Source organism: Rhagoletis pomonella, unplaced genomic scaffold, assembly GCF_013731165.1.
Source record: "Rhagoletis pomonella isolate Grant_MI unplaced genomic scaffold, Rhpom_1.0 Rhpom_scaffold_00012, whole genome shotgun sequence".
In the NCBI taxonomy this organism is placed as follows: domain Eukaryota; kingdom Metazoa; phylum Arthropoda; class Insecta; order Diptera; family Tephritidae; genus Rhagoletis; species Rhagoletis pomonella.
The window spans coordinates 5,950,532-5,962,511 of NW_023458566.1; the positions used below are offsets into that span (position 1 = coordinate 5,950,532).

Here is an 11,980-nt window from a genome sequence, read left to right on the forward strand (position 1 = left end):
AAGCAACAAAGTCTAAGCGGTAGAAGTTATAGCACTATTTCGGAGATTAGTTTGTGAAAATGACGGCATATATTTATACTCAATCGTTTTGTTTTGAAAATCTTCAAGCAGATTTTATTTATATTTGCTAAGTAAACCCACAACTGGTTAAATTTTAGCCACATTTTAACTAATTACTAAACTTTAGTAATCGTTTGTAATACTAACATGTGGTAATCATGCGCTCACTCACAAAGCGTTGCATAATTCTTGGCGAACTAATCGATAACAGACAAAGCGCAGACTTGCCGTTGGCGCTGCCATATGGCGATATTTTCGATCGTACTGTACCGCAAAGTTTTTACAGTGATGCCTTACAGCGCTTCTGAAACTAAAAACAAATTTACAATAGGGTGGTTCAAAAGCAGTAAAGTCGGGAAATGTAATGCTCTCACCCCTTAGGATTGTTTTATATCGAAAAAAAGTATACCCCTATTTTTTTTTATTTCGAAATCAAAAAATATTTAGTGGTCGCTCAAAGCGCTCAAAGTTTTCCATGCATTAATATAGAAAATATGGCTACAGGATATCATCTCATGTCATCCGAACACTACCTGCACGTAGAAAGTCAGGTGCTGGCGGTGAAAGAGCACAACGATTTTACATCGAAGCAGTTGCACGTTGCATGCCACCGTGGGAGCCATCCTAACAACGCTCTACTTCGAAAAATTCGCACCCCGATACGTGAGGAGGAACCTGCTGCACGAACGAATAAAGAACCGAGCGTAGACCTCCCCCGTTGAATGAGGTGGTGCACAAAGAAACCTCCATGCCAGCAGGTCGATTGTCACCCACCAGCAATAAGGAAACAGAGCTGCCAAGAGATACCCTGTGCTATCTAACACAGCGCCGTTTCTGTTGGTGACACAGGCTCAACATCTAATTTTCTCAGCTGAGACCAGAAGTGGCAAACGGCAGAAGTGCCCAGTGGACATACTTATAAGAGTTGGATTTGGTAGCTGCATTATTGGTTTGATACTTCTGACTCTAGCATAATTCACAAGGACTAAACCAGATATTCGGTAACTTTTGTGGCAAAATCCTCTTCAGTCGCGACTAGTCGTGAAGTGAATAGAGCGACGCAGCTTTATTCATTTCGATATCAGCCTAGAAAAAATTCAGAGGAAATTAGGTGGCCGGCATCACAAAACTCCAGCTTTACGTGACAAATTAATTTTTTTGCAATCGGTGCCTGTGACCTGAGAAGGCGTGAGAGAGAAGGGAAGGAATGTGAGGAAACCGTACCGGCGATCCATTACAGGGGTGGGAGAAGACATACGAGAAACGAGGCTTAGTGTGTGCGCTGCCTATAGTTGACCGTTCCTTAGAACTTTATAGAGAATAAGGACGTAAGGGAAATGTAAACATGATTATTGGTTGGTCTTTTCAGTAGGCATTCCTTGTCGTCTTTTATTACACGTGAGTACCTCGAGTTGAAGCGTTCGTATTTATTCGTTTAACATGACCAAGCTAATGGAGCCGCTGTATTTCAATTCTCTGCACTACGATGATACCGTTATAAAGCTAATACTGGTGATTGACTTATAGAGTATGGGTTTTCTCCGTCAAAATAGGACTTCCTTTCCCAATTTCCTACACAGTCCAAAGTAGCTCTTGTCCTAAAGAGTGATTCTGTGGCGATGCAAATCGAAAAATTTAATTCCAGTGCATATTTAGCATATTCATTATGATGGTCCTTAAAGTATTAAAATCAATTTATTTAGAACGAAGTACACGAAAATTTCAAAGCTATAAAAAAATTACGGGTTTAACAGGGTTTGAAAATATTAGATTTTTTTAAATTGCAAAAATTCGAGAAAAATTTTGGCATTGGTCAGCTTTAGCTCAGTGAGATTATGAGTTTATATGAATAAGTTTCAATGATATGTAAATTTTATCGGAATATAATTTTTAGGATTTAAAAAAATAATTAAATATTTTTTTTTGAAATTTTCGTGGGTGTATTTATTTTGCACATAAAAAAAATGGACCCCATACAAATTTAAGATGTTGATATTTTAAGCACACCCTAATATTCATAATATAAATTATATGACAATAACAATTTCATCAAATACAAACATCTTTTTCGATGTTTGTTCAAAAATTTGAAGTCTATTTTATAAAAACCCTCTTATTAATCAATTTAAATGCTAAGCTGTGCGCCCGGAGTATGTCAGGATACTACTTCCATTCCAAAACATTGTTGCAACCGGCTAAAGCAAAAGCAAATTAACAAACAAATAAATAAAACAACTTGTTTGTAGATAACTGTGTTGTGCTTCTTTGCGTATGTAAGTATATACATATGTACATATGTATACAGCCATGCGAGTATTTTGTTACATTTTGGTCAAGTTAAGTACAATAGACAGGACTTTGCTACTTTGAAAGTTTTCGATGCGTTTATTAATTAAATGGCAAGTGGTGTAAAAGGCAAAAGTGCAGCAGAGAGGAAAGGAGCCCGAAAGGAATAAACAAGCTGCAAAGTAACAATACAATAATACCAGCAGAGGTTGAAGTAAAAGAAAAGTTTTTAATTAACAAAAATAGCAAAACAAAAAAAAAAAATAATAAAAAATTTTAAAAAGTTAAAAACATTTTACCAAAGTTAAACTGCAATGTAGAAATATTAAAAATAGGTAATGAAAGTACCATATCGAGATAAGCAGCCGCAATAAAGGGGAAAAGTTACAAAGACCTAGATGAGCAAGGTGAAAGGCTTCGAAGGAAGATAGAGCGGAGTAGACAATAGCTAAATGAAATAACAATGGCGTGTATTAGGGTCACTGATTCGGTTTTTCCAAACCGGTTTGAACCGGTTTTTTAATAATTAAGTAGATTTTTTTGAAATCTTGATTTTTTCGAATACCGAGTAAACCGGATTTTTATAATCGCATAAACCGGGTTTGTCACATAGTTTATTTACATACCAGAATCTAAAAATTCTAACTATTTTATTGATAGAAAATGGAACATAGAAGATTTTTAATAATTTTATATCTAAGTAAATACTAGAAAAATTTGCACTGCAGAAAATTATTAAAGAATTAGGGAAAATCGATTAGAAGACTACTAAATTTTGTCTAAATTAGTGAGTCGACTGCATGTTGTCTTCATTCTCCGACGGGTTTGCGCCGCACGGAGAGGGATTTGCTAATGGGAGTGTCAAAGGACTTGTGTCAAAATATCGCCAGCCTCACGAAGTAACTCGAGCTCTTCGTATGCGATAGCTGGCATGGGATCACCGATGATGGAATTTAAAGGATGGGAGTTGAGTTTCTTAATTTGAAATATAATAAATCAAAAACCTTTTTTTTCGAGGAAAGGCGAATAATCGAACACCCTAGGAGTTATGCTCATATATAATATGTACATTAGGGTGCCTCACCAAAAAAAATTGCGGCACTGTTTTTCTATCGGAATTATAAAATCTATGGTATTTAAGGATTTCCGCCAAAATTATTCGGAAAAATATTAAGATTTACGTGAGCTGGGTCGATTTGAAAATATCTTTTAAGCTTAAGAACTTCTGTGTGTGGTGATTTTTTTGGAAGAAAGATTTTTAAAAATTATTTATTTTTTTATAAAAAACTAGATGTTTCGCAATTGTCTTTAAATCTTAATATTTTCCGGCATTTTTTGGCGAATATCTTAAAGTATAACAAATTTTACAAGTCTCATGGAAAAACAGTTCCGATATTTGTTTTTTTTTGTGGTATGGAGAGTGATGCACCCTAATGTTCAAAAGCACGTACATATGTTATGTTAAGAAATTAGTGTACTACAATAATGCTTTCCCATATGTATATGGTTGTACAGAGGGAGCAACTGATTTTGTAAACAAAGGGAGTACTAATTGAAAATGGAGTAAAGGACGTTGCAAAGGTGCTTTAAAGGAAACCATTTAAAAAAAACAAAAACAAAGTGCATTAAAGAATTGTGAAATTCTATGAAATATACATACACACGTGCGTTTAGATCCAGAAAGATCGTTTTATTTTAAGTACTTAAATGAAGTATACAAAAAATTAAATAACTTAAAGTGGATACTGTTGATAAGTTTTCGCTGCTGTTGTTGTTCTGATTAGTTATTACTATTGTCATTAATGTTTTATTTTCTCAATGCAAATGTGGCATCATTAAGTAAATGTTTCTATGCGCCAAATGCTGAGAAAAGAACACACACTTGGCAGAATAAATGCAACATTAATACTAGAAAAGAAAACGCCATAAAATTAATTTATTGCTTATACTATTATATAATTGAGGCAGCTGTGAAGTTACTCCGTTCATCCTGAGCAGGTTTTTTTTCACACAATGCATTGTTAGCATTTTAGGTACTTAGTTTTTTTGTAATGATCGGCATTTGTGTTGTATTTCGCTAAACAAATTATGTATTTGAAATTTTGGTTTAAACTTCATTGCTTTGCTTTGCTGGTGTGTAGGTGTTCGTTTCCTGTACTGACTTGGCTAGTATAAAACGATTCAATGCCAAATAGAGTGCTCCGCCAAGTACAAGCTCACCAATGCCTATAAGTACGGCCAGTAGCCAACCAGGAATAGCGAGGCCAGCTGCAAAGTAAGAAAAAGAAGTAATTTATTAAATAAATCCATATGTAATTTGAAGACTTGGTTTGCAAACAAGATTTCAAAACTGATTTGGTATACCAAGAACAGGATGTAGGAAACAGGATTTAATTAGTTTGCATTTAATTTTTTATTTTTTTGAGGTAAAAATCAAAATTAATGATTGCAAGAAATTTTTTTTGCTTTTTATTTTTTAGGTATTAAAAAAAGCAAACTTGAGATTTTAATGTTGTTTTTTTAACCTGAAAGTCCACGAAAGATCTGAAACAAACTCTGAAAAGTCTCGAAAAATCCTGAAAAACACAAATTATACTGAAAGTCCAAACAAAAAATCTGACTATGGTGCAGGTTCTTCAGACTAACGTGCAACAGTGCAAAAGCAGCCTCGGTTACTCTTCCTATTTGCCTAAGCCAAAAATCTGAGTACAACATTTTAGTCGAGGAGCCCTGCATCGTCAGAAACAAGGTTTGCGGACTAGACTCTGATGCCTGCCAGACGGTACCAACATCAGGCAGCTAGGATCCGAATTTGCACTCTTATTAAAAAGACATATGCTCTTATTTTGCGAACACTGTCTAGCTTATAACGACCTACATGAAACACTTCTGCAGAGTTTTTCCGCGCAACCGACTTAAAGGCTATAAAAGAGACAAATAAAAAGAACCTCTTGGTTTTAGGAGGTATGCTAGGGCCAGACTTTAACTCCCATCGCGAACTAAGGGGCTTAAACGACACCAACTCGCGAGGCAGGTGTTTGCTTGATTTTATTTAAGCTTACGATCATACTATCATACTAAAAGCAATCGCGGCAACATTTCTACCAGTGTTACCTCTATCATGTGCTGGACAGTTATTCTGAACAGGTAATGGATTGACACCCTCCCGCAGAAGGACAAAAAAACCTCACTGCTGGGATCCGGAGATTTGAGCACTGAAGGAAAAAGAGCTTAGATAACGGCTTTTAGCAAGCTTACAAGGATGTCCTGAAAATATTTAAGATGGCCATAGAGCAAGCTCAACGCGGATCTTGGCGTAACTTCTGCAAAAACGGTGATTGGACATCATCGCATAGCAAAGTTCTGAGGCCATTCGTCCCTTAGGTCGCTTCATTAGACACCTCGTAAGCCATCATAGACTGGAGTTGGCTATGATGTCCTTCGAAAGCTATAAGGACGTACTATGCCAGATAAATATCTGAAAGTTTACATAGAGCGAGTTCCTAGAAACTACCGAGAGCCTTGAAAACCGCACCAGGAGGGCTATAATCGGCTTGTACGTCTGAAATACGACTATATGTAAAAAAGGGAAATGCGACAGTATATCATGTATGACCTATCCGATTCTACGAATCACCGTTTGGTGGCCAAGACTATGCCCAGAGCCAAAATGGAACGAGTACAGCTTGTCCCAAAAGCCCTTCCTTTGAGCCCTACCAAAGCTCAGAAATTAATTTTAAACTTACCAGCGGTAGACAAAAATATGCGCAGTGAATTCTGGCCAGGAAGATGGCATACATACTACCGCTAGTCACTTGTCAAACTAGTACATGGCATATCTGGGAAAATGTCGATAAAAAGCGATTATGGACCCACATGCTAAGAGTTAACATGTCTTACCAACGATTTTTGCCGCAGCTACAGAGAAGAGGAAGACGTAGAGCGTATTGAATACTATTTCTGTCAGTGTACTTAGAGTTTTTAGCTGGCTAAAATTCAACGACAATGTTTGATCTCGCGCTGAAACGGACCGTTTTTTAACCGACTTCAAAAAAGGAGGAGGTTATCAATTCGTCGGAATATTTTTGAATTTTATATTTTTTTATGTATGTTACCGCTTAACTTTGGACCACGTCAACCGATTTCGAAAATTCTTTTTGCATCGGAAAGGTAGTATCTCAGAGGTGGTCCCATACTAATCCGGATCCATTTAGATCCGATCACTGGATAATGAAAAAATTAACGGTACTCCAAAATTTGTATATGAGAATTGAAGTCGGTTTTGTTTTTTGCTTAAAAATTACTTGTTTTAATAGGTGGTTATTAGTTATTTTAAGCAAAATCATGAATATTGATGTTTTGATTGGCGAAGTTTTTTCTGGCTCTACTCTTTGGGATAACAAAAAATTACCAATTTTATTTCGTTTTACATTTATTGGATGAATTCCAATTTTTTCTTCTTAAAAAACCATTCAATACAGAGCTTGATGTAAAATATTTTTGAATTTTTTTAAATACTTGCATGAGCAGGAATAAAATTACACAGTTACTAATCTTGATTAGCGCCGATTGTAATTAGCTTTACGATCGGCTCGGCTTTCAGATTGGAATGTAAAAGTTACTGGTTACTGGTTACAAAATCTGTTAAAATAATATTCCTCTGAACATTTTTACTTTAAAAATATATAAAAAAAAAATTTTATTTTTTTATTACTTAGATACTTACTAAAATAGCGACGTGTAAGTGTTCTACGTCCGCGCATCACACGTCTAGTCGCTTCCGATTCCTGTGTGCAGAAGGCAAGCAATACTGAAAAAATAAAAAAAATTTTAAAATTAATACAAAAATTAGAAAAAAATGTACATATCGTGCCCTAACCGCCAAAGGAATATAAGCGAAATATTTTCCAAAATTTTCTTTAGGATGTAGATATGCTCCTAGCGCATCTAAATGCATTTTTACATCGAAAAGGAAATTTTGAAAAAAATTTCGTTTATGTTTTTTTCGGTGATAAGAGCTCTTCCTCCGGATCCGGGATTTTTAAAGGGCCTAAAATATCAGAACCATAAATTGCTATTAGTTTTTTACGATTTAATTTTGAAAGAAAACAATGCGCATGCTTTCAAAAACCATGTTTTTCATTATGGAAACAATTGTTTTTCCATATTTACCGTGAGAAACTGCTTCTTCGTTATAGGCTTTTATCATAAATATGTATAAGTACATATAATACATTTAAAATTTTCGATGGAAAAACCCTATCGATATTTTTTTTTGTATGAAGAGTGATCACCCTAATGTACATGTGTATATGTATTTTAATGGCAAATAAAATTTATTTGAGCAAAAGCAAAAGAAAAAATCAAATTAATCTCCCCGCATATGAGTGCCATACTCTACGTCGTAAATTCTATTTTAGTTACCTAATCCGGACAGATATAAATTTTGAAACTTCATTACTGCCTGCAACTAACATTGCATAAATTTTTTCGTATTTGATTTTACATACCACTTTCTAGTTTATAATGCTTTCCCACTTGTTATTTGTTTTATGTGAAATTTACATACGAAAAAAATATAGAATACATATACATATGTACCTACATTTGTACATTGATAAATCCTATATTCTGGTATTCTGGTACATTCCCAACCGTGCATTAATGTCGATGAATGCACAACGGAAAAAATCTGCATAAAAATCCATTACTGACGCAATACGGACGCATAACATAAAACGAAAAAAAAAATGTAACGCACAAAATATACATACCTTATGCAAAAGATAGAAACTACGCAAAAAACAAAAAATGTACGAAAAATGTAGCGGAACTCAATAAATAAAAACATTTTTGTTTTTTTGCAGCTAACCAAAAAGTGCAATAAAACGCCAAAACAGTTCATCATCATCAGTGTCACTATCAACGTCGGGCCCCTTCCGTGCCTACAACATCCGTTACCGTGTTGTGTAACTCGTATTTATGTATGTATGTAGCACGCGACACCTACAATAAGAACAACAATGCGTATACAAACGAAGCCACAGCCTGCCACAGTGAGTGCCAAAGAATATGTATGTACAGGTGATGTGGCGGTCAATACTCGTACATATTGTATTGTGGCTGGCCAACAAGCGGCCCAGGTGAATATGCGTCGCAACGCCCATAAAAATTGGCCAACTCTTTGTGTTGGCTTCCACCGTCGCCGCCGCCACCACCTTCACCCATCGAAGGGATGCAACTGTGGTAGGTCGGGGAGCACGGTGAGTAAGCGGTTTTTCTGTTTTGAGCTTCGAATATATGTACATATGTATGTATGTTTGTGTAATTGTTTGTATATATGCTTGTATGTAGTAAATTTCATAGTTCTATTTTGCTATTCTATTCGAGCATATGCAACAGGGTATTTCAATTTAATTTATGTGAAAATCAAAGCTTTGTTGTTGTTTTTTTTTTTTTCTTGTCGCTTCAATCACATCACCAACACTTTAAGCCTGCATATTCACATGAATTTGAATGCATTTGCGTGGATATGAATGCACTTGTGTGTGTGTGTGCTTCTGTTTTGCTCCACTGCTAACATGTAGTACTTACTTACATACATACATGGGTCTTTCAACGTAGTTTTGAAATAAATGGCTATTAAATATGGAAATCTTAAAATGGACCCAACGCTAGGGGGAAAACAAATATAGTTCTTGGTTCTTTTTTGGCTGCATACTTTTCAGTTTTCGAATGCATGTGTAGGAGTGCCATAAAATGAGCTAAAAAATGTCTAACGACTCTCTAAATTAAACAGTTCAGGTTAGGTTTGGTCGATTTCCAGGGTACTTGTCTTTAACCCAAGGCGGATATTGCTGAGTTTTTTTTGTTTTAACTATACTAAAACTAATGCGATGGTTACAGAAATGGATACATCGTAAGCAGAAACATTGCGTTTTGGCTCCATAACCCGTTAAAGCTTTACTCAGAAATTTCCCTTGGAGTTATGGATATGTGAAAACTAGGCTCCTAAAAGCACGATGAGCACTGATGATGACGTTGATTTTTTTTGGAAAGAATTTCCGCCATCTCTTGGCAAGTACGTTTTGGTGACATAAAAGTTCTAAATGGAAGTATCATCTAAGTGGCCAACGCCAAGCAAATATGTCTCAAAGTATTTCTACAATGTCGCTGTATGCTGGTACTCGATGTATTAAACAGTATTTAAAGTATTTAAGATTGCGTAAGATTTCAGAAACTCCTTTGACCATTTTTATTCGCGCCATAACAGAGAGCCTCAGGTTGGCGACAGAGTAAATATTACAGCTGAAAATCTTTGCTGTTAAGGAGGTTGTAAGGCATATAAAACACCCGCAAGAACGCCGATGAATATTTTATCATAAAAACTAATTGAAAATAATTATACAAAACAAAATTGCACAAGAATTTTTTTTTTTTTAATTTATAAATAAATATATATTTATTTTAAATATATAGAAAAATTTTTGGTATGCAGTTGTATAGCCAATTTAAGTTTAGAGTAATAAAGTGCAAGTTTCCAGTGACTAAGAATTCACGTTGTCTTTAATATTTTTTTTTGCTTGTAAAATGAAAAATTATTAAAAATCAACATAATTTCTTAACTACTTGAAACTTACACTTTATGGTATAAAAACTTAATTTTATTGTGCTATAAAACTACATACCTAAAATTTTTCTAAAAATTAAAAAAAAAAAAATTATTTGTGATTTTTTTTTCTCTTTTTTCATTAAGTAACATTCGTTAACAGGCACGGGAAAATCGATTTTCTTCAAAATTCCTACTTTCGCTGCACTTTGCACAAAAGAATTCGATATAAACAAATAATATTAAAGATTGGCTCCTTAAACCTCTAACGAATTTAATTGTCTTACAAAAAAAAAACAAAAAATTGAAAATCCGTCAAGAATTAGAGGCTATAGACCTTTTTTTTTTGAATAGTAAATTTCGTGTTTCCACCTCTGTGCTACGAGACGCTTAACTAGTAACCGATTTAAAAGAAAAAAAATGCGGGTCACCTTAATTTCGATATACCTTAGTTCTGAGCTGTGGCTGGTAAAAAAAAAACTTTAGACCAACCTAGCGCGCATAAATATTGTGTTCATTTGTTTTATTTCATTTATTTTATTTAATTTTGTTTAAATCAATTTAATTTATTTTTAAATCCCATTCTTTTTTTAACGTAAATTTTTGTATTAATATCATATTGTCATTAATTTTGTTAAAACACTATTTGTGACACACTTTGATCTACAAATTTATCGATGACCTCATAATTCTACATGCATTCCAGCCACTAAACTCTCCATAGATATGTATGCCAAATACACCTCACTTGACTCCGCGAATATTTTTATGAAAGAGGTAACCAGCTATTACGTTTTTCTTGCATTAAGTGACTAACAATAAAATTCGTTTACTAGAAATACTTGAAACATCGTATGAGTCACTATCTTTTCTAAATAAACACAAGCCAATTTGATAAGAAAAACATTTTTGTAGAGTTGAACGAAACAAGTGAACGCAATTGTTAAAAAAAGCGGTAGTTTTTGTATATATGTGTATACATACATATACTATGTACCTATTTAGGTCACTCACAAACACAAACATATTTACTTATACTAGTAGAAGCTAAGTTTTACACGGACCCTAATTCTAGGCATATACTTTTTTCAGTGAAAAAAAAATGCGTTACCCAAAAATATCACCAAATATGTTGCACTTTTCTTCACCAGCTGCATTTTATTAATATTTTTCTTAAATATGTTTAACTGGAAAAATTATCTTCGTTGCAATTAAAGCACGAGTCGTTCGTAGATTTTAATGAGTTGACTATGATGGTCTTCGATGAACTAAGTTAAAAGCGCCAAACTGAGCCAATGCTTCTCAAGCAAAAGTCAGATAAGCATTCCAGTAAGTGTTGCACATTGGAAGTGATAAGATAAGCACCATAACTAGGCATACATATTTACATAAATATATTCAACATACATATGTGCGCATAGATACTTATGTATGTATGTATAGGCATGTATATATAAATGTGTACAAACGATTTTTGCTATTACTTAACAATTAATGAACACGATTTTTTTTTGTAATTTTTCGTCATGTTTTTATTTAATTCTTAAATGCGTATTTTAATTTTTTCGTTTTTTTTTTTGTTTTCTTATTCTTTCCTTCATATCTAATGTGAATACCTTTGCCTATGAATATTATGTACATGAATAATAGCTTTTTCGAATTTCCTATATTAAAATGCGATTGATTTCCCTAATGACGACGATACTTCAACCGGCGCACAGCTTTGTATCGATAACCATCATTAGCGAGCACAGCTGTTTCTTCCTCCGGTTGTTGCTCCGCCACCACTTGTACTTCCTCTGTTGGTGGTAAATACTCATTAGTCAGCGCCAGTTCACTGACATCACGCCGATGACGATATTTTAAGCGACGTACTACTTTGTAACGGTAACCGTCATTAGCCAAAACGGTAGCATCTTCTGGCGCAGGTTCAGAGACCTCAGCAACAGCTGTTTCCTGAACTTCCCCTGCAGGTGGAAGATATTCGTTCTGTGGCAGCTCATCAACATCACGGCGCTTGCGGTA

General features: G+C 34.6%; 2 protein-coding genes across 2 annotated transcripts in view; both read right to left on the reverse strand.

Moving 5' to 3' along the window:
- Positions 1 to 4,020: 4,020 nt before the first annotated feature.
- On the reverse strand, positions 4,021 to 11,221 carry LOC118747721. The gene is made up of 3 exons (XM_036481822.1): positions 11,067 to 11,221; positions 7,073 to 7,156; positions 4,021 to 4,614 (listed from the first exon to the last, which is right to left on the reverse strand). The coding sequence occupies exons 1-3, from the start codon at positions 11,110 to 11,112 to the stop codon at positions 4,454 to 4,456; spliced, it is 291 nt and encodes a 96-aa protein (XP_036337715.1). The 5' UTR covers positions 11,113 to 11,221; the 3' UTR covers positions 4,021 to 4,453.
- Positions 11,222 to 11,644: 423 nt separating this feature from the next.
- The window catches only part of LOC118747543 (dynein heavy chain 3, axonemal-like), a 22,676-nt gene continuing 22,340 nt past the window's right edge, over positions 11,645 to 11,980 (reverse strand). Inside the window, exon 11 of the mRNA XM_036481593.1 lies at positions 11,645 to 11,980. This exon is cut by the window's right edge and continues 1,476 nt beyond it. Within this exon, the coding sequence (XP_036337486.1) occupies positions 11,645 to 11,980 (336 nt within the window).